Below are 23,264 nucleotides of genomic sequence, written 5' to 3' on the forward strand. Positions count from 1 at the left end.
CACTCCCGTCCTTCATAACTTCCACTGGCTCCCCATCCCCCAGCATATCCACTTCAAACTCCTCATCATTATTTACAAAGCTCTCCACAACCTGGAGAGCTCCTGAGCTCCTCCACCGGCACACTCCCCTCTGCACTCTCAGGTCTGCTGGTGTCCCTCCAGACGGACTCGACAGCACCTCCTGGAGGTCAAGAGCTCAAACTGGCTAAAGAGAAGAAGGAAGCTATCTGCCAAGATACTCCTTGCTTTCTTCCTCGTCCTCTCTGCAAAGAGTTCGGTCAGCAGATTTTGTGGCTTGCAAACTATTTTACTTGCCATTGTCACAATCCTAGAGAGTTTATTTTTGAATGTACAGGTTAGGTGACTGTACCAGGCTGGTGCAGATGCCTGTGAAGCTCATAAACCTGCCATACAAACACCAGTTTGTTGCACGTATTCATGGTTTCCCAAGCAGATGCACTGGGATGCATTAAGATCAGTACTTATTGATGTCCATCACTTTTGAGATTCCCCAAACTCAAACTTTTCAGGGGAGCTTACATCTCTTTAAGGAGAGCTTGTTCCCCCCTGGTTCCACTGTAGTTTGAACACTGAACACCTCACATTAACATGTTGATGGATTCACTGGATATTTTTAATCTATAAAATATCAGGTTACTTAAACAATAAAAATCAATACAATCAATATAATAAGTCACAGGCTTAGAATACACACAGAACCACCGTAAATAAAAACCATCTAAGTTGTGTACCGAGAAATTAAAACACTAACTTGATGGTGTTACAGCAGAAGTAAAAAAAAATGGGAGAATGAGCAGAGGAATATTCACAGTGTTTGACAATAACAACTGATGAACTGTAAAAAACAAAACAGGAGATCAGTGACAGATTGTGGTAAAGATATACTGTATACAGAGACATGTACGTGAAAAGATGTTCTAGCAGCACTGGCTGTAAAATGATGCTTCTTCGTAATTTTGAATCTAATTCTGTCTTAGGATACTCAAGAGAAATGACCGAGGCTGGATGTCATAACAACAGTTAATACAGTTTATCGTCTCAAACCTATTATTTAAAACTTTTTGTTTAACCTGCTTAAACATTGTTTAAAAGACCACAGACTCGTGTTGTATTCATGCTCTTGGTTTTTTAAGGACTGTGCTGTACAATACAGATGAATCCTCCGCAGGCTCTTCTTGTATTGATCTGTGAATGAAGAAAAGACTTTGAGAATTATTTTAAGAGCTCAGAAAACTCCCAATATTAATCAGAACAGGTTTAAAAAATAACAGAAGGATTCAGCTGCAATAAAATGATGGGAATTATATTTATGTGGCAAAGAAAACTCTCATGGACTCACTCTGTGGCAGCACCGGCACTCTTAAAGTTAACAACAGAGTACTCCACATCATCCTCATCCTCTTCTTCCTCCCTGTGTCTGTTGGGTTGGTTTAGCCTGACGTTGGAGTAGAGAGGATCTTCCTGGTTTTTAGAGAAGCTCACGTTGGCATAGCAGAGGTCGTCCTGCTGCTCTGATGGTGTTGTCTGTCTTGGAGCTGGAGGAATGTCATACACTGCACCCACGTTTGCCTGTAGGGTAAACAGCACAAAGACAAGAGTTCTTGAGTCCTTAGCTACACAGGTAAATGTGTAAGTATGATTTGTATTGCCCTGTATAAACACAAAATGATCTTGTAGTAAAATATTACAGGGTTAAAGATGAGTGGGTTATTTCACATCTCCAAATTCCTGGTTTCAACCTTTATTTCATGTTCCCTCTTGTGGATTCAGGCTTCATTTTCAAAGCCAAATAGTGAACCACAGGTTTGAGATCACGTCTGTTTTTTGTCATTGTAATTCCTACTAATCACCAGCAGAGGAGAATAAAGTTCAAGGATTACCTAATTCCTCTTTTATTAACAAAACCCAAACATGTATGTGTAGATGAAGAGGTACATTAAAGGGCCGCAGACTGAAAGAATGAGCAAAGGGGAAAAAGAGTATAACAAAGACATACAGCTATGGGTTCATTAAATGGAAATAAACAGTGTGGAAAAAAGAGAGGGTGATGGGGGCAGAAATGGTTAAAGGATCGACTTATATTGTGTCCTTCAGACTGCATTTCAGTCATTACAAAGCACTCTGCTGAGTTTAAAATTGATTTTAATGCTCAGAGAACAAAGTTTATAGTCGTCTCAAAAGCTCATGCACAGTTGCTTTTTAGCATCTTCACTTTAATCCATTAAGAGTGTCCTCATACACTCATATCACGTCATACGAGTATAGATGACAAGCTGTCATTTAATGTACATATTGCGACTCCAGTTTGGAAGCTTAAAGTGAAGACTGGCTTTCATTTTAGAAATAAGTCTTTTTTTACGTTCAGTGCTACGAAAGAACTCGTGGAACCTTCTTTTCAGTCTGTGATTGATTACGGTGACATATTGTATATGCATGAAACCTCCATTTTATGTAGCCTTGATTCAGTGTACCATGTATCTCTATGTTTTATTACAAATGCAAAGTCACTTACTCATCACTGCATTCTTTATGATTTGGTGTGTTGGACATCATTGACCACTCACAGACAACAGCACTGGTATGTTTTTATCTATAAAGCATTATTTGTCAAACTTCTGGCCGACCTCTGCACCCTTCTGTGTGTCAGCTCTGGCAGTCACCAGCTACGCTCCTCCAGGTGGTTGCTTTTAATGTACCCTGGGTTTTAACAGATCTGGAGAAAACTTCATTCTCCTACTCTGCACCTTGGACATGGAACAATCTTTGAAAACATCTAAAACTACAAACACTTATATCCATTGATTAATTCAAGGGCATCATAAAGAATGTGCTGGCCGAGACATGTGCTTGTTTTTCTTGAGAGGCCACTGTGTTTGAATAGTTGTTGTTTTATTGTGGATTTTTATATTATATGTTGTATTTGTTGTATTTTAAATGTGTTTTGATTGGCTGCTACCTCGGCCAGGTCTCTCTTGTAAAATAGATTTTCAATCTCAGTGGGACTTCCTGCTTAAATAAAGGTTAAATGAATAAATAAATGAAAATAAAATTGGCCTCTCATTGCCCACTGGGACCAGTTTGATTCAGTGTCTTGTGGATGGGGATCGAACTGCCAAACCCGTGATTAGTGGACGACCAACTCTCCTCCAACCCAAGGTAAAAGGTTTAGTTTAGGTGAAGAAAGTATCCAGAAGGGGACATGAAGCACTATTCACATGAGTTTCCCGGTGACAGTGGACTCTGAGTGATACCTGAACTCTTCTTCCTCACCTGTGCGTTGTCGTCTGGTCTCTGTCTGGGCTCGGGGGTTTGTTTCCAGGACCTCTTTCTTCTGGATAAGAAAATAAATGAACAAGCAAATTCATCATCAAACAAAATTACAATACAAGTGACCAGATTTACTGAATATAATCACAGTAAAACTTAGTTGCTCACCTGATGAATAGAAAGGCTAAGACGAATATGATAGCCAGAAAAATAGCTGTGATGGATCCAGCTGCTACTGATTTCATTGATCCTGTGAAACAGCAATCAAACAGAGCAATTAGTTATGGAATTACAGGTTGTTTTGGTCCATTAGCAACTGATAATTACACATTAAATCATAGATCCTCAGACAGAAGTATTCTAAATAGTGACTCATGGAAACTGTAGCATTGCTTTTGCATCCCTGAAGGTGAAAATGATCTCATCGTGAGCACAAACATCAGGTGTTTAAAGCAGTGCAACAACCCACATGCCAAAAACAATATTGGTGGTCTGTAATGCTTCGACAATTGTGTGTCTTACTGTGAGAAATTTTGCACCTCAGGCAAAGATTAGTGATTGACTTTGTATTCAAATGATCAAATCTTTATTCTTCGACACTGAGCAGAGCTGGCACCTTCCATGGATTCATGGAGAGGTTAGGGAAACGGAGTTCAGGAGGCCACAGAGAGAGAGACTGAGATTCTGACAAACCGTCGCATGACAGGCAAGACCTTTACCAAGCTGCTGTTGGAAAGAAAGAAGAGCTGACCTTGACTAGGGGACGAGAGAGAGTTGGGACTTGCAGGAAGCCTAAAGCTTGGAAATATTTTCACTTTAAACTAATGCAGACAGCTAAAGTTAAAGATTAAAGTTCCACTGATTGTCACACACCTGAGTGTGTGAAATTTGTTCTCCGCATTTGACCCATCCCCTGAGGGAGCGGTGAGCAGCAGTGGTGCCGCACTCGGGAATCATGTGGTGATCTAACCCCCTAATTCCAACCCCTGATGCTGAGTGCCAAGCAGGGTGGCAATGGGTCCCATTTTTACAGTCATTGGTATGACCCGGCCGGGGATCGAACCCACAACCTCCCAGTCTCAGGGCGGACACTCTACCACTAGGCCACTGAGCTGGTTCCTTTCATACTCAATCCACTCCATTCCAGTTGTCCTGGCTTTGTTTTCCTTGAATTGAATTGTTGAATTTCAGCACGGCCAAGTCTGAAGCCATTCTACTCTGCCCTTATTAAAGTAGTTCAAAAAAGACATGTTGACATCTGTTTGTCTGAACTCTCTGCTAGGTACTTGAAGATTGCAGAAATAAATGATGTGTTGTAACTAAAGAAGGCTTGTACTGTGATTGGCTTGTTTAACTGGAAGGTTAAGATAAAGTGTAAGTGATTGGGCTATGGACAGACACATCAGTATGACTTACTTGACACTATAATTGGATTAAAGGTGGAGTTATGACGTCCTCTGCTGTTCTTGGCTTCACAGTAATAATTCCCACTGTGTTCAGCTCTGACGTCAGTGATGGTGAAGATCTGTCCTGATGCTTTTGGTGAGTCTTCATCCTCCTTGTACCAGGTATATTTAGCTGCTGGGTTAGCATCACTGCTACAGGTCAGATTCACTGAACTGCCCTCCACTATCTCAGCAGAGGGACTCACTGACACAGAGGGAAGCTTTGGAGCATCTGGAGGAGAAATGACAGACAACTTATCAATCTTTGTTTACACACCAGTTTTTAAGTATGGACTGCCAAAGCCAGAAGGTGGTTACTGTGTTATCCACCTACTTTAGAAGTCCTGAGACAGGCTGTTGTCACCTCTACAAAGCTAGCTGTCAGGCTACAGTGACCTCTAACAGACCTGTACATGAAACTTATGTCCTGTATCTGTGAAGAAAGTGGCCTCTAGCTACAGTGAAACCATTTAAGATTCTGCACAGTGGCCACCGTCAGGATCAATCCTAAATGGAAGCTGTTCAAACCTTACTTCCATCAGGGGATTACTGTATATTCCTATTACTTAGGTAGTTTTCCATTTTTCTGCTTGTATATAATTTCAGTGTCACAGTATTTGTACTTGTGGTGAAGCTTATCAGACGTGACTGATGGAGCACACCTGCTTGAATAGCTAAAGTATCTAACATAATAAGGCATCTGACACAGACAGACATTTCCCTGAGACCTAAATTCAACAAAGAAGACAATAAGAAGTAATCATGTTTGGATTTTACTCAGGCTTGTTGCTGATTCAGTCTTCCTCCTACTCAGAATGTAATGAACCTCTTCCATGTTGCAGCACTGTGCCAGGATTGTGTTACTGCTGACTGCGAAGTTGCTCGCGGGTTCAAGCTTGTGCCCAGTTTCACAACGAGATTTTTTGAATCCATCATTTGACTCATTGTAAAACACAATAAGTGTAGCCCGGGTAAAAATGTGCATAAATATGGTAAATAGTTGGTGATAAATACATGAATAAATAGGATTTGATAAAAGGTTAAAAAGGGTGAAATACATATATTTCATTGTTTGGTAAAATCTCAAGTTCATGTGTTAAAAATGGTAAAAATGCTTAAAATGTTTAAATTGCTATATGTGTTTTATTTCATTTAATTTGATAAAAAGCTGTTTATTTCTATGGTACCCTTTCTAAAGAAATGCTTTCTTTTCACATGAGTTGTTTTTTATTTTGAAAGGTTGGCTGTGGGGTGCATCCGGGTGAGACAAAGGTGAGAGGGAGAGGGCGGGAAGTTAAGGGGAGAATGCGGTAAATTTGTGAGTGGATGTCTTAAGTTGTGAAGAAAACCGTTTGTATAGTAGGTGTCTTAGATTTTCAACAGGATAATCTGTAAAAGGACATTATATTGAGAGTTACTGAGAACGTCTGCCCGACGTTTTGCAACACTGTAACCTGTTACGTCGCTCGTTAGCCAAGTGAACGTGTGTGTGTAAGGTGGAGGGACGGCAGGCTAAGCTAACTGAGCTAACCCGACGGACGCCGGACATCCACCAGATAGCGCTCTGAGCCATCGAGGAGGCTCAGAGTTCCTCTGGCAACGTTGGATATCCACCCAAACTCCGTGAGTGTGTCCTCCCGCTGTTTCCTGCTTCCTGGACAGACGGCTGTGAATTGTTAGCTTCTCTGGATGACCATATAGCTCCTGGAAAAAGGTACCTACAGCTAATTTATTTTCTGCTCCGCTGAGAGTGAACTGACCGCTGAGTTTTTGGTCTCAACGAACACAAGCAGCGATACAGGCCTGCAACGATTTTATTTTGTTAAATATTATTATTTTGCTGGCTTAGTATAGTGATAATTGGTGTGTGCACAGTGTTTGATTACTGTTGAAACTTTGGACACTAAAACCTATAAAAAGGGACAATATATTGTATGGTTTGAAAGAAAACTGATATAAGCTGTGGACTTGTGAAAAACAAAAGAGCACACTAACTTTAAGTTGTTATATTTATTTTACCTTATTATTCAAGTAAAATCATACTTTTAATTGGGAAATTGATTTCTGAGTGTCTTTTCTAACTTTAAGAGGTTTGAGGTCCTAATATCTTGCATATTAGGGCTGCAACTAACGATTATTTTCATTGTCGACTAACCTGTCGATTATTTCTTCGATTAGTCGACTAATCATTTCATCAAAAAATGTGTTAAAATGTTGAAAAATGTCTGTCGCACCCAAACCCCAAAATTACGTCATCTAATGTCTTGTTTCATATTCACGCCGAAGGGTTTTAGTTCACCGTCACGGGAGAGTGTGTAAAGCTGCCAATATCTGAACTTAAGAAGCTGCAGTAAGAGTATTTTGGGGTACTTTTATAGTCCTTTTCTATGAAAAATGACTCAAACCAATTAGTCGACTACTAAAATAGTCACCGATTATTTTAATAGTCGATTAGTCATCGATTAGTCGACTAATTGTGGCAGCCTTATTGCATATATTTAACTGTTGTGCCTGTGAATATTTGATAAAGGGTCATTACACTTAACTATTTTCATATAAAGAGGTCACTAATATCTGGTTATATCCAGTAGCTCTAAGGTTGTTAAAGGACCCAGGATAAATACTATTGAGTTAGTCAGAGTTAACCCACTAAAGTTAAGTGAAGTAAAGAACTCAGGGCTCCATCTACATATACTGAGGGTAGACGGGCTACATAAGTATTGATGCTTTTTACTTACACTGGACATCTATAAAAATGGATGAAGAGTTAATCCGTCCATGTTGATTCTCAGATGTGCAGTAGTACTTCCCTCTGTCTTCAGAGCTGATGGACATGAACTGATATACACCGTCTGATCCTTGAAGCACTTTCTGGTTTTCCATGTACCAGGTCTTTTTAGCTGCTGGGTTAGCATCACTGCTGCAGGTCAGAGTCACTGAACTGCCCTCCATGACTTTACCAGAGGGATTCACTGACACAGAGGGAACTCTTGGAGCATCTGGAGGAGAGATTTCAACAGAGGTTTTTCAAGGTTAAAGGTGTGTTACCACAAAAGAACTTATGGTATTTTAGACTTTGAAGGTGCCCTGACAAATGGATGTGTGACTGTTGAGTCCCAAAACTGCATAAAACACCCAAAATCTTCTGGAGCTGCTCAGTTAATGACAGCAGACTGTGAATGTGGAACTAATCCATCAATCGATCATTTATTTGTCACATGGAGTTACACGAGATACAACTCCAGTGAAATGTGATCCCATCAGCTCCTTTAACTTGTGCACTTTAATTTAGTCCCTTTTAAAGGTCTTTTTACATTGTTAGCTGCTGCTTTGTTATTGTCTATGTTTCCAAATGGTTCCAAGATGGCTGTATGGTTGCTTCTCCCGAAGACAGGCAGCGACACCCTGAAGCCACTTCTGAACAGCATATAGCAGCAATCCACAGCAGGAACAGGACAGCACCTCACATTCCCGCTGACACACCAGTCCTTATTCACTGTAAAGCACACACCTACTCTCCTTCTCTCACCAGAGTCCTCTACTTTGTCAGATCAGCATATTGAAAAAGAGCCTCCTGGTTGAATGGCGCTGTCCAGGATTCAGCCAAGTTTCGGTGAAATAAGGAACCTTACAGTTCATGAAATCCTGTTGGAAAATAATATGGCACGGAGGTTAGGCTGACCAAACGTCCTCTTTTGCCCGGACATGTCCACTTTTCACGTCCCGTCCGGGGCGTCCGGGGGGGTTTATAAACTGATGATAATGTCCGGTTTTCCGTGTGTTTGTGTGTGTGTGTGTGTGTGTGTGTGTTAGAGTGCGGCACGGGCAGCATATTTCTGTCCGAACCTGACATTATTTATGACCAAAGCACTGAGTTTGTGTCACACAGTGGTTACAAGCTATTTAACAGGTCGGGCGTGCGCCGTGGGTGCTCAGCTGCGGAGAGGGAGACCTCCGTGTTTGAGACAGGAGCGGGCGGCGGGAGGTCCGACGCTTCTAGCGAGAGGAGAGGGAGAAATAAAACAAAATAAGATAAAATAGGAAAAACCTGTCTCCCTCTTTTATTTTATTTTCAGTGTTTAATCAAGGCGGAGGCGGGCGGCTGGAGGTCCGAGACTTCCAGAGAGGGGAGAGATAGAAACAAACAGCCAGTGTGTCTGTGTGTGTTATGTTCAGGTGTTGTCACGTAAATAACAGCGCCCAAGCAATAAACAGGACAGACAATAGGATTTTATTTATTTTTACACTACATTTTCACTGAAAGCTGACCGAATCCGACCCGAGCCCGAATACAATTTATAGCTACATTTTTGACCAAACCCGGCCCGACCCGTCGGGTACCGTCGGGCTCGGATCGCCACACTCTAGTGTGTATGTGTCCCCTATTGGGGCCTATCTGAATTTCTGTCTTTGAGAGATATTATTTTGTAATATAACTGAATTTTCTATCCATACATATAAATTTTATATATATAAAAATTATAAGGCATCTTCGAGTAAACTGCAAGTATCATTTAAGTAGGCTTTGTCGTGGCCGGCCGAGTGTCCTCTTTTTTGGAAATCAAAATATGGTCACCCTAACGGAGGTCGTACAGATTGCTTTTCCAACGTCTGTACAGTGGCGAGCAGCTGGGGCCCATTCCTCTTACTTTTTCCTCGATGTTTACTGAACTTTGACTTAGCTACAGTAACTGGCAGAGGTCAGCAGCAGGACAGTTTACAGACTGGTAAGTTGATGTCCTCATCCCGATGAGTGACTCGCAGCCACACGACACCACCATCCAAAGCCAGCCACAAAATGCACCACTAACGCCAGGGCCACACTGTCCGCAGAAGCGCTGCGAATACCCTCAAAGCACTGAGAAGCAAAGCCAGTTTCCTTTCGGCGCCCATGTTAACCGATTGTGTAATCCACACCGCGGCAGCTCCGCGGCCGGCCATGCAGCAATCGTTTCGGCGCCTGGTCTATTTTCTGCGCGAGCCGCGAGCGAATGTGTCAAGCCGGGCAGGAAGTCAAACAAAGGAACAACAACAGCATCCGGTCAATTTTCAGAATAAAACCAATTTCAATATAAAACACCCGGTTTGACAAATGCGATGTATATATGTGCGTGTTTATATACATATTAGTCAGTGGTACAGAGCGTGAGAGATGAACACACACACATACACACACACACACCCACACCCTCACCCACAAACATAAACACACAACAAAAAGAGAGAGAGACAGAAACAGAGAGACAGACAGAGAGACAGACAGAGTGGGCGGGGGTACACACACGCAAACAGAGAGAGATACCCATGATGGAAAAACAGCCCCAAATGTGACGGAGACAACAGCTGGGAGCAGAAGCGCTTGTTGACCGGCGTGGAGAAATGCACGTCTGATGTGAACGGGCTCACGCAAGAATTTCAGTGCGCTGCGCTTTGCAGCACTTCGTTGGCAGTGTGGCCCTGGCGTAACACTTGCAAAGTAGACATAAGAGCCTAAACTTTGCACAAACGCAGCAGAGCTGACAGAGAGGTGACTGCAAATTTCTGCACCTACATCAAGCTAAAGCTATGTGATAATGAAAGTGAAAATTAAAGTAGAGCTGAAGAGAGTAGGTATCATCAGCAAACACTGGACAGATTTAAGCTGTATGTTATATTCAAATAAGCTTTTTCACTCACATTTCACATCCATGGTGAAGTCATTAGACCTCATCTTCCCCAGCTCGTTCTCTGCTGTGCAGTAATACTGTCCAGAGTCAGAGGACTGGATGGAGCTGAAGATGAGCTGTGGTCCTTCACTGAGAGGTCTGGGGTTTACTGTCTTCTTGTACCAGATATATTTAGCTGCTGGGTTAGCATCACTGCTACAGGTCAGAGTCACTGAACTGCCCTCCACTATCTCAGCAGAGGGACTCACTGACACAGAGGGAAGCTTTGGAGCATCTGGAGGAGAAATGACAGACAACTTATCAATCTTTGTTTACACACCAGTTTTTAAGTATGGACTGCCAAAGCCAGAAGGTGGTTACTGTGTTATCCACCTACTTTAGAAGTCCTGAGACAGGCTGTTGTCACCTCTACAAAGCTAGCTGTCAGGCTACAGTGACCTCTAACAGACCTGTACATGAAACTTACGTCCTGTATCTGTGAAGAAACTTAGTGGCCTCTAGCTACAGTGAAGAAGACAATAAGAAGTACTCGCATTTGGATTTTACTCAGGCTTGTTGCTGATTCAGTCTTCCTCCTACTCATAATGTAATGAACCTCTTCCATGTTGCAGCACTGTGCCAGGATTGTGTTACTGCTGACTGCGAAGTTGCGCTCGGGTTAAAGCTTGTGCTCAGTTTCACAACAACATTTTTTGAATCCATCATTTGACTCATTGTAAAACATAACAAGTATTGATGCTTTTTACTTACACTGGACATCTATAAAAATGGATGAAGAGTTAATCCGTCCATGTTGATTCTCAGATGTGCAGTAGTACTTCCCTCTGTCTTCAGAGCTGATGGACATGAACTGATATACACCGTCTGATCCTTGAAGCACTTTTTGGTTTTCCATGTACCAGGTTTTTTTAGCTGCTGGGTTAGCTTCACTGCTGCAGGTCAGAGTCACTGAACTGCCCTCCATGACTTTACCAGAGGGATTCACTGACACAGAGGGAACTCTTGGAGCATCTGGAGGAGAGATTTCAACAGAGGTTTTTCAAGGTTAAAGGTGTGTTACCACAAAAGAACATATGGTATTTTAGACTTTGAAGGTGCCCTGACAAATGGATGTGTGACTGTTGAGTCCCAAAACTGCATAAAACACCTAAAATCTTCTGGAGCTGCTCAGTTAATGACAGCAGACTGTGAATGTGGAACTAATCCATCAATCGATCATTTATTTGTCACATGGAGTTACACGAGATACAACTCCAGTGAAATGTGATCCCATCAGCTCCTTTAACTTGTGCACTTTAATTTAGTCCCTTTTAAAGGTCTTTTTACATTGTTAGCTGCTGCTTTGTTACAGTCCATGTTTCCAAATGGTTCCAAGATGGCTGTATGGTTGCTTCTCCCGATCAGTGATCCACAGCAGGAACAGGACAGCACCTCACATTCCCGCTGACACACCAGTCCTTATTCACTGTAAAGCACACACCTACTCTCCTTCTCTCACCAGAGTCCTCTACTTTGTCAGATCACCATATTGAAAAAGAGCCTCCTGGTTGAATGGCGCTGTTCAGGATTCAGCCAAGTTTCGGTGAAATAATGAACCTTACAGTTCATGAAATCCTGTTGGAAAATAATATGGCACGGAGGTCGTCCAGATTTCTTTTCCAACACCGGTACAGTGGCGAGCAGCTGGGGCCCATTCCTCGTACTTTTTCCTAGATGTTTACTGAACTTTGACTTAGCTACAGTAACTGGCAGAAGTCAGCAGCAGGACAGTTTACAGACTGGTAAGTTGATGTCCTCATCCCGATGAGTGACTCGAAGCCACACGACACCACCATCCAAAGCCAGCCACAAAAAGCACTACTAAGAGCCTTAACTTTGCACAAACGCAGCAGAGCTGACAGAGAGGCGACTGCAAATTTCTGCACCTACATCAAGCTCAAGCTTTATGATAATGAAAGTGAAATATAAAGTAGAACTGAAGAGAGTAGGTATCATCAGCAAACACTGGACAGATTTAAGCTGTATGTTATATTCAAATAAGCTTTTTCACTCACATTTCACATCCATGGTGAAGCCATAAGACGTCCTCCTCCCCAGCTCGTTCTCTGCTGTGCAGTAATACTGTCCAGAGTCAGAGGACTGGATGGAGCTGAAGACGAGCTGTGGTCCTTCACTGAGAGGTCTGGGGTTTACTGTCTCCTTGTACCAGGTATAGTTAGCTGCTGGGTTAGCATCACTGCTACAGGTCAGAGTCACTGAACTGCCCTCCACTATCTCAGCAGAGGGACTCACTGACACAGAGGGAAGCTTTGGAGCATCTGGAGGAGAATTGAACATGAATAACTTCAAAAGATGATAGGAGACATTATCACAGACAAATGACTATTTTTACATATTCTTCTCTTTATATACAGGTTCTGTTTGCTGAGTCAGTCCTGACAGTCCTCTCAGTCAAGATCTAGTTGTTAGCAGAAGTTAATGTTTGTTTCATTATTGTTATTGCAGGGTTCCTACACATTTGGAATTTCAAACTTCCATACTTTTCCATACCCTAATTTGCAGACTTCTCTGCATTTTTTGGTTGTTTTTTTTCCAGAGAATATGTGACATCTGAGTAAATACAGCCAGGTCCATAATTATTTGGACAATGATACAGTTGTCGTCATTTTGGCTGTGTACACCACCACAATGGGTTTTTAATGAAACAATAAGAACCTGCTTAAAGTGCAGACTCTCAGCTTTCATTTAAGACTTTTTTCAAAAATGTAGTATGAACCGTGAAGGAATTACAAGCATTTCTTCACACAGTCCCCCAACTTTAAGGGCTCATAAGTATTTGGACAAATTAACATAATCATCAATTAAACAGTCAGTTTTAATACTTGGTTGCAAATCCTTTACAGTCAATGACTGCCTGAAGTGTTGGACACATAGGCATCACCAGATGCTGGGTTTCTTCCCTGGTGATGCTCTGCCAGCCCTTTACTGTAGCCGTCTGCACTTCCTGCTTGTGTTTTGGGTGTTTTGCCCTCAGTTTTGGCTTCAGCAAGAGAAACGCATGCTCAGTTGGATTCAGATTAGATGATATGACTTGACCATCACAGAACATTCCTTTTCTTTGTCTTAAAAATGTCTTTGGTTGCTTTTGCAGTATGCTTCAGGTCAATGTCCAACTGCACTGTGAAGCATCGTCCAGTGAGTTTTGAAGCATTTGGTTGAATCTGAGCAGATAATGGTGCCCCAAACACTTCAGCTTTCATCCTGCTGCTCTTGTAAGCAAGACAAGACTTCACTAGAATAAATACAGAGGGTTTATCACAAGATGTAAACCATTGGTTAGCCTTGAAAATGGAAGGCCATATTAGAGTTTGTCAAAAACCATCTAAAAAGCCTGTACAGTTGTGGAACAGCATACTATGGACAGATAAAACAAAGATCAACTACCAGAATGATGGGAAGACAAGAGAAGGAAGAAGGGAAGGAACTGCTCATGATCCAAAGCACACCACCTCATCAGTGAAGCATGGTGGAGGTACTGTTATGTCATGGCCATGTATGGCTGCCAGTGGAACTGGTTCCCTTGTATTTATTGATGATGTGACTGCTGACAAGAGCAGCAGGATGAAAGCTGAAGTGTTTGGGGCTACATTATCTGCTCAGATTCAACCAAATGCTTCAAAACTCATTGGACGATGCTTCACAGTGCAGATGGACATTGACCTGAAGCATACTGCAAAAGCGACCAAAGACATTTTTAAGACAAAGAAAAGGAATGTTCTGCAATGGCCAAGTCATATCATCTGACCTGAATCCAACTGAGCATGTGTTTCTCTTGCTGAAGCCAAAACTGAGGGCAAAACACCCAAAACACAAGCAGGAAGTGCAGACGGCTACAGTAAAGGGCTGGCAGAGCATCACCAGGGAAGAAACCCAGCATCTGATGATGCCTATGTGTCCAACACTTCAGGCAGTCATTGACTGTAAAGGATTTGCAACCAAGTATTAAAACTGACTGTTTAATTGATGATTATGTTAATTTGTCCAAATACTTATGAGCCCTTAAAGTCGGGGGACTGTGTGAAGAAATGGTTGTAATTCCTACACGGTTCATACTACATTTTGGAAAAAAGCCTTAAATGAAAGCTGAGAGTCTGCACTTTAAGCAGGTATTCATTGTTTCATTAAAAACCCATTGTGGTGGTGTACAGAGCCAAAATGATGACAACTGTATCATTGTCCAAATAATTATGGACCTGGCTGTATATCAGTGTATCATATTTCACATTATATTTAATATTTAATTATTCTTAATAGGCGATTGTAGCCAAGTACCATAATGGCATGCAAATAAAAACTCAGGTAAGTTCAATGTCTGGGCTGAGGCAAAAAGGTTGGGACTCTGGGTGCAAGCGATGCAGTAACGAGACATCGGTGTTTTTTCCTTTCATGTGGATCAGAATCGCCTTCTCCAAGTATTTATATACGGTATTGTCAAGCCATCCATCCAAAAACTTGCATCTACCCATTGTGAACCACGTGAAACTTGTCGTCTTGTCAAAGGTGCAGTGTTGGAGTGCAACTTGATACCTGGGGGGCTGGAGGAGGGTCATGGGGCAGCGGACTGGACATACCACTTGTCAATGGGTCCATGTCATTGGTACGACAGCCCATTAGTCCGTCTGTCCGCTGTGCTGACACCTTGATGGTGCGCCGCGACCGGCTCTGGGTCAGCTGGGAAAGGCTTGAGGCGATGCAGGCTCACGGCTTATGTGTTTGCCACTTTCTTTTTCATTTTAACCCACACCATGATCTTTTCCTAACCCTAACCCGAACCAAGTGGTTTTTGTGCCTAAACCTAACCAGACCTTAACCACAGGGCATCATGATGATTTCGGAACAACGGGACTACGGAACAATGGGTTTAATATGGTCGGACCAATGGGATGTCGAACCAATGGGCAGTTCCCTTGTCAATCAGGTAAAAGGGGCAGTATGTTTTCAGAGACGTTTGCTCTCACACAAACTGTGCTTGGCCCGGCATAAAACACGATCCGGGTTGATTAAATTATTTTTGGAAATACCTAATTTTCTATTTTAGAAAACAGAATTTTAGAACAGTGGTAATAGTCTGTAAACATAAATATTTTTCCATACTCTATTTTTCATTTTCCATACTTTTTCATACTATTATATTATTATATTTTGGGGGAAAAAAGCAGGTTCTTATTAATACTTTCACTGGGCCGTCCCCATGAGTCTGAAAAATACAACAAACTCTCTCCTTATATTTCTTTATACCCACAGCTGTTGCATCAGCTGTCATTATATTCAGCCTCTGTGGTTGTAGCAGAACTTATGTTTTTCTGAGTTGTTCCTGACAATACCCCTCATAAAAAATAAACTAGAAATAAACATTTAAACAATAAAAAATAAACTGGAAAAAGTAAACCCACTCTGGAAATTAAATGACTAAACTAAATCAAATTGAAAACTAAAATTAAAAATAAAAACTGACAAAAAATACAAAACTACAGTATCTTGGAGAGAAACGACATATTATATTTCTAATATTACTAAATCACAAAAATTATGAATTTAAAAATGTCAAACATCACAGCATGTATCTGAATATTGCTTCTGCTAGTAGTCATTTAACTTTTGTTTTTAACTCTTTCTCTAAATAATACTGCTGCATCTAAGATTTAGAAGACTCCAGTGAGGTTTGGTCTGAAATTGTAATTGTGTTGTAATGTCAGAACGTATGTGTCTTTTTTGTTCTGACACAGTGGATTAAACTTACACACTGAAGGAGAGGGGAACTCCTTGAGTCCTCTTATAGCACAGGAGACATTGTCACTAAGACCAAACCGGGCTTTATAAGAAGACGTGTGCTCCCAAAGAATTTCCACTTTATTATTGAACCAGACGTAGGAAAGACGACCAGCTGGACTGCAGCTGCTGTGACACTTCAGCTCTGCCTCAGTAACAAACTGCCCGACTGTTATTCTGGTCACCTGCACCTGGAGAGCTGGATATGAGAACAAGAAACAATATTATCACTGTCTAAAAAACAGATGATGGATGTACATATCATACACATCAACACAACAGTATTAATTCCTATAAGAGGTAGAGAGCATTTGTATCTATTTATTTATGCAACAGTAATTACACAAACACATTGATCCTTATCCTCATGTTGAGTGTTTTTAAATGTACCGTGTTGGTGTATTTACATCAGTCTGTGTTTACCTGTGACAGTCAGAGTTGTACCAGGTAAACTACTCCTCCATTCAAAGCTTGGTGTTGTGAATTTGAAGTGATACTCAGCTGAGTCGCTCTCTCTCAGGTCAGTGATTCTCAGGGTGGAGCGTCCTCTCTCTGTGTCAATGACCTGAACACGACCTGCAAACTGGGAGTCTTTACTAAGGTCCTCAGGCTGTGAGTGATTCTGCCACTGACCTTTACGTTCAGGACTGAACCAGAATTTGGATTCAACATGATTCTTGTAAATGCTGTAAGTGCAAGAAATGTCCACTGATGAGCCTTTGAAGGCACAGATGTTTCTGTCAGTGTACGTCACTCTGTTGCAGGTTTGACCATAGACACCTGAAAGATAAAATCATCTTCTGATTATTTTTAAAGTGCAGTCATTGAGGAGTCACAAGTGGGATCTCCATATTAAGGAAACATGAATAACACAGCTCCACTAGATGGTGTTATGTTAATAGATATATGTGGAGTAAACTCACATGTTGGAGGAGAGGGGAAATCCTCATATCCTTTTACAGCACAAGAATAGCTGTCTTCATAATTATAGTTGCTTAAATAATCAGAAGATGCTTCTGTCTGAATTTTCTGTCCGTTTTTGTACCAGATGAAGGAAGGGCGATCAGGTACACAACTGCTTTGACAGTCAAGCCCATTATTTGATCTGCTCACCTGGAGACCTAGATTTGTGAAGAGGGAACAGGAATGTTATTTTAGACAAAACTGTCAACACACACACATGCAAATAAACACATCTATATTATTGTTTTCTAGATGTTGAACATTTGTAAATAATTAACATATGAATGAAAATGTTACCTGTGACAGACAAAGTGACTCCAGGTTCACCAGTATAAGCATTGGGATGGTCTGTTGTGAACCTGAACTTGTACTCAGCTGCGTCGCTCTCTCTCAGGTCTGTGATTCTCAGAGTGCAGTTGTTCCTAATCTTATCACAGTCATACTGCACACGACCTGAATACTGTGGGTCTGTTGTCAGATCTACACGATCATATGGATACATGTTTGCAAACCAGAATGTTTTCTCAACTGTAGCATGACGGCCATAAATTCTGGATGGGTATGTGTAGCTGCAGTGTATTTCCACTGTTGATCCTTTTACAGCACAGATCTTAGTAGGACTGTAAGTCACTCCCCAGCCATTCTGACCCTGTATCACTGTAACACAGAGCACATCAGGAACCACAATCAGACTCAGAACATCAGGAGACAGACTTTCTTTTGTATTGAAGGAGCTTCAGTGCGTGAAACTTTATTTAACTCACGTCTGCTCTCATGCCATCACACTTTAAGTCAGTGTGAGACAAAGATTAACTTATAGTTCCAACTTGTTTTTGGTTTCGGCTGGGGGCATGTAAACAAACTTTACAAAATGTTACAGACTAAACTTTGACTGTTTTACTGTCATTTCAAACTGAAGACTTATTCTGCATCACATGTTTCTGATATGTTTACTTCTTTTTCAGGACTTTTTAATGTCTGTCCCTTTTTATGGTTATTTCAGGTTATGCCAAAGTGAACAGAGGTGTGGAGAAATGTGCAAATCATTCAGTTTTACGTGATTATTTATAATGCAGAGAAACACAGTCAAAGATGAAGACATGATCTCTGCAGTTAATCTCTAAGTGCACTGAGGCAGGACATCATACACACAGTGCAGTGAAGGAACTGAAATTCACTGAACCTGTGAACTTGAACACAGCGTTTACAGAACAGATAGCTGAAGATAAACTGGTAGATGAGTGTGGTACATAAAAAAAGAATCTGCCTTGCTCGGTTGGTTTTCTTTGTCTGTAGAGACATGCAGAACACTGTGGTGTGGGCAAATAGTGTGACATGTAGATAACAACTTCTTCCACAGAGAGATAGAACCACCACTATTGATGTTTATTTAAAAAAAGCTGCCCAGATTAACCTTGGCTGATGCACATGTGTGTTTTAAAGGTGGAAATGTAAATTATAGCTGTATATCTGTATCAGATATTTTCAACTGGTAAATTCACAGTTCAGATTAATCAGAATCCAAATATAGTAAACTTTTATTTCATGGATATGATTTAAATTTCCTCTTCTCAAACAAATAAATCTGAATCTGAGAAACAGTATTTACTGAAGCACTTCCCTCATCTCATTGTTAGCTTCTTCCACAACAGGCAAAATTGTCTTTTCAAGGTTCAGTTCCAGGCAGCAGTACATGCAGCCTGATCAGTGTTTGTGAGAGGAAACCACTGAGGGTTAAAGTTCCTGTTGTTGTTGCACTAGAATTGGGGTCAGCAACCTTACATGGCCTGCAGTGGCCAGAAATAACCTCTGTCACTATCATTGTTACCACAGCTTCAAATCATCCATCATCATCCCTGTGCCCAAGTCCTCTAAGGCGAGCTGTGTGAATGACTTCAGACCTGTTGCACTCACTTCAGTAGCCATGAAAGTATTTGAGCACCTGGTTTTGGCCTATCTAAAATCCCACACCGCACCCATCAAGGACCCTCTCCAGTTTGCATACAGCACTAACCGGTCAGCTGAAGGTGCCATCACCCACTCACTATACTCTCCACCATCTGGAATCACCCAGTAGATATGCACACATTCAGTTCATTGATTTCACCTCAGCCTTTAATACCATTCACCCACTCATACTTCACAATAAACTAGTAGGAATGAACATTCACCCTGCCATGTGCCAATGGATCCTACACTTTTTGTTGAGCAGAGAACAGAGAGTCAAAATTGGCAATAAAATATCCAGCCCCCTGGTTATCAACATGAGTCAGGTGATCATTTACTGTGACTTCATTACTACAAGCAACTCCTTTCACACCATGAAGACATTTCACCCATTGTTAATATAAAGATAGCCATTAGTTTTCTGTATCCGCCTTGCAATTCCTGGTAAGTACTTTTCTTCATCATGAAAGACATGAAATCATCTCTTGTTGTATTTCCTGTATTAATGATGCAACGGGAGAGCGAACAGCCTCTAAGTTGTTGTCTTTGTTATTATATGCACAGTCATCACTTCCATCTGCACACAGCTTTACTGTCTTGGACGGTACACAATACCTGAGTTTATAAGGTTTATATGTTTCAGTGTGCAGAGATGTTGCTGGTGTTACAAACAGCTCTGTGTTGGTCATCCTGTAAGAACTTATTAAAAGAAAGAGAAGTGAATGTCTAGTGTTTATGGGATCACACCAAATTGCGTAACATCAGATCTTTTTATAAACTACAAAACACCCTCCTGTGTATTTCTGAAGTGTGCTAACTGCCTTACAGTGTAAATGTAGATGTACAATACCTTGTACAGAGAGAAGGAAGACAATAAATCCACTCGCTGCTGCTGCTGCTGCTGCTGCTAAACTCATGGCTGCTCCTCACGTCTCTGTATGTAACATCAGTTCACATACATGATAAACACTGTGTGTCAGTAAGTTAGAATAAACATTTCTCTATTCTAAAAATGAGGATGTGGTCTGTGAAGACAGTGTGTGCCTTCTGTGGTTGGAAAAGTTGTGTTAAATAGATATCAAGCTGTTAAAAAACAGACCTGGCTTCCTTCCTCTTTACATCATTAATATGCATGAGCAGACAAAAGATTGTAAATCCCCAACTGAAATGATAGTGAGAGAGCCATTACTGACCGACCAACTAACAGACTTGACATCCCTACAGCTAGTGCACTAGCAGAGGTCAAAACAAAGCACACTATGAAAAGTATTTTGGGGTACACTGTGTATAAAGTTAGTACGAGGTATGACATTGGGACACTTTCCTTAACCCCTCTTCTCACCTGTGCTCTGTTGTTTAGTCTCAGTCTAAGCTCACGCCGTGCATTTCCAGTGTTGGGTGTCACAGTTCATTTATCCAGAGTGGCTGCCTCGCTGACTTCCCCCTGAACCTGAAACTGTCATATACTCTCTGTGACTTTGTGCAGTCAGTTTTGCTATAACTTAATATACTGCTAGTCACACTGAGGGTTTAAAAAATTCAAAAATGCTGCTGTACATCACTTTGATGAGCAAAGATAAGCTGCAAAACAGTTGACTCATTTTTTTACACTGTTTCTTTTCACTTAAAAACCGCTGTCAACATCACCGGCAGTGCACTCTCCTGGCTCAAATCCTACCTTCTGGACAGATTTCAGTTCATCAGCATAAACAATTGCAAATCCCCCACTGCTCCCCTCTGCCAAGGTGTTCCCCAAGGTTCAATTCTAGGCCCCCTCCTCTTCATCCTGTACATTCTCCCCTTCGGTCAAATAATCCGCCGTCATGGACTTCAGTTTCACTGCTTTGCCAATAACACACAGCTCCACATCTCCACCGAAGCCATCACTCCTACTACTCACTCTACCCTCACCAACTGCATCACTGAAATAAAATCCTGGCTGCAAACCAACGTCCTCAAACTTAACTGTGACAAATCAGAAGTCATCATCATCATTCTCAAATCTCTTATCAAATCCACCCATAACTTCCTCCTCTCAATCGACAGTTGCACGGTGCTCTCCTTCCCCAATGGGGCTCTGCCCATTGGTCCGACAACCCACTGGTCCGTCATCCCATTGTTCTGACTATATTAAACCCATTGTTCCGAAGTCTGTTCCGAAATCATTATGATACCCTGTGGTTAAGGTCTGGTTAGGTTTAGGCACAAAAACCACTTGGTTAGGGTCAGGAAAAGATCATGGTGTGGGTTAAAATGAAAAAGAAAGTGGCAAACACATAAGCTGTGAGCCTGCTTCGCCTCAAGCCTTTCTCAGCTGACCCAGAGCCGGTCGCGATGCACCATCAAGGCAGAAATACGCCCGCCGGGAGCCGTTCAGCACCGCGAAGAGCTCCCCACACAACCCGGACCCCAGAGTTAATAACAGGAGGTTATGGTGTTTCATTCTCTCCTCTCTATGACACTTGTATCTCGACCAGTAGCCTACTTTTGTTGCGTTTGCTGATCCTCTATGGTACACAAATACAGTGTAGCCTAGTATAATCACATATGGGAACAACGGGACATCGGACTAATGGGCTGTCAGTCTCCTCTACGGTTTGTCAACCCAATCACTCAAGGAACTACAGTATATCCAGAACTCAGCTGCTCGTCTTCTCACACACTCCCGGCTGCACCCGTAACCACATCACCCCCGTCCATAATTTCCACTGGCTCCCCATCCCCCAGCATGTCCACTTCAAACTCCTCGTCATTACTTACAAAGCTCTCCACAACCTGGAGAGCTCCTGAGCTCCTCCACTGCCCCCCCCCCCCCCCCCCCGCGCCACTCTTCACCTTCAAGAAAACCCTCAAAACACACCTTTTCAAAACTGCCTACAGCTCTTTGTTTGTCAGTGTTTAAGTCTCATCATTCACTTTGTTGAGTTAAGGACACTGATGGGAGTTCAGATAAGGGACTTCTTAAATACACTTTTAGTCTCCAGAGCGACTCTACAGCACCTCCTGGAGGTCAAGAGCTCAAACTGGCTAAATAGTAGAAGGAAGCTATCTGCCAAGATACTCCTTGCTTTCTTCCTCGTCCTCTCTGCAAAGAGTTCGGTCAGCGGCTTTTGTGGCTTGCAAACTATTTTACTTGCCATTGTCACAATCCTAGAGAGTTCATTTTTGGATGTACAGGTTAGGTGACTGTACCAGGCTGGTGCAGATGAAGCTCATAAACCTGCCATACAAACACCAGTTTGTTGCACGTATTCATGGTTTCCCAAGCAGATGCACTGGGATACATTAAGATCAGTACTTATTGACGTCCGTCACTTTTGAGATGCCCCAAAATCAAACTTTTCAGGGGAGCTTACATCTCTTTAAGGAGAGCTTGTTCCCCCCTGGTTCCACTGTAGTTTGAACACTGAACACCTCACATTAACACGTTGATGGATTCACTGAATACTTTTAATCAATAAAATATCAGGTTATTTAAACAATACAAATCAGTACAATCAATATAATAAGTCACAGGCTTAGAATACACACAGAACCACCGTAAATAAAAACCATCTAAGTTGTGTATTGAGAAATTAAAACACTAACTTGATGGTGTTACAGCAGAAGTAAAAAAAATGGGAGAATGAGCAGAGGAATATCCACAGTGTTTGACAATAACAACTGATGAACTGTAAAAAACAAAACAGGAGATCAGTGACAGATTGTGGTAAAGATATACTGTATACAGAGACATGTACGTGAAAAGATGTTCTAGCAACACTGGCTGTAAAATGATGCTTCTTCATAACATCTTGAATCTAATTCTGTCTTAGGATACTCAAGAGAAATGACCGAGGCTGGATGTCATAACAACAGTTAATACAGTTTATCGTCTCAAACCTATTATTTAAAACTTTTTGTTTAACCTGCTTAAACATTTAGTTTAAAAGACCACAGACTCGTGTTGTATTCATACTCTTGGTTTTTTAAGGACTGTGCTGTACAATACAGATGAATCCTCCGCAGGCTCCTCTTGTATTGATCTGTGAATGAAGAAAAGACTTTGAGAATTATTTTAAGAGCTCAGAAAACTCCCAATATTAATCAGAACAGGTTTAAAAAATAACAGAAGGATTCAGCTGCA

The 23,264-nt window shown here is 41.6% G+C and overlaps 2 protein-coding genes across 3 annotated transcripts in view; both read right to left on the reverse strand.

The window, feature by feature from the left end:
- Nucleotides 1–624: 624 nt before the first annotated feature.
- Nucleotides 625–21,676, reverse strand: LOC144462495 (B-cell receptor CD22-like). Of its 2 annotated transcripts, XM_078166440.1 has the most exons (14): nucleotides 19,989–21,675; nucleotides 17,489–17,848; nucleotides 17,152–17,349; nucleotides 16,652–17,008; nucleotides 16,200–16,427; nucleotides 12,454–12,717; nucleotides 11,150–11,410; nucleotides 10,410–10,673; nucleotides 7,472–7,732; nucleotides 4,705–4,965; nucleotides 3,457–3,538; nucleotides 3,292–3,352; nucleotides 1,361–1,590; nucleotides 625–1,206 (listed from the first exon to the last, which is right to left on the reverse strand). In XM_078166440.1, the coding sequence occupies exons 1-14, from the start codon at nucleotides 20,053–20,055 to the stop codon at nucleotides 1,134–1,136; spliced, it is 2,967 nt and encodes a 988-aa protein (XP_078022566.1). In that variant the 5' UTR covers nucleotides 20,056–21,675; the 3' UTR covers nucleotides 625–1,133. The 2 variants fall into 2 exon arrangements, with proteins under 2 accessions (XP_078022566.1, XP_078022567.1); XM_078166441.1 differs by lacking the exon at nucleotides 7,472–7,732 and having other exon boundaries at nucleotides 19,989–21,676.
- Nucleotides 21,677–22,542: 866 nt separating this feature from the next.
- Nucleotides 22,543–23,264, reverse strand: part of LOC144462557 (hemicentin-1-like) — a 33,592-nt gene continuing 32,870 nt past the window's right edge. The window contains exon 19 of the mRNA XM_078166624.1: nucleotides 22,543–23,163. Coding sequence (XP_078022750.1) covers nucleotides 23,091–23,163 — 73 coding nt within the window. The 3' untranslated portion in view covers nucleotides 22,543–23,090. The remainder of the gene's footprint in view (nucleotides 23,164–23,264) is intronic.

The sequence above is a fragment of the Epinephelus lanceolatus genome, chromosome 3, assembly GCF_041903045.1.
Source record: "Epinephelus lanceolatus isolate andai-2023 chromosome 3, ASM4190304v1, whole genome shotgun sequence".
Lineage (NCBI taxonomy): Eukaryota > Metazoa > Chordata > Actinopteri > Perciformes > Serranidae > Epinephelus > Epinephelus lanceolatus.

Bases quoted from the DNA above. Each gene is read 5' to 3' on its own strand.
- LOC144462495 (XM_078166440.1), bottom strand. From the start codon at position 20,055: ATGAGTTTAGCAGCAGCAGCAGCAGCAGCAGCGAGTGGATTTATTGTC. The intron at 16,428-16,651 runs GTAAACACAGAC...TCTCATATCCAG, and splicing joins TACAACTCTGACTGTCACAG to CTCTCCAGGTGCAGGTGACC. The intron at 7,733-10,409 runs GTGAGTGAAAAA...TCTCTCCTCCAG, and splicing joins CTTCACCATGGATGTGAAAT to ATGCTCCAAGAGTTCCCTCT.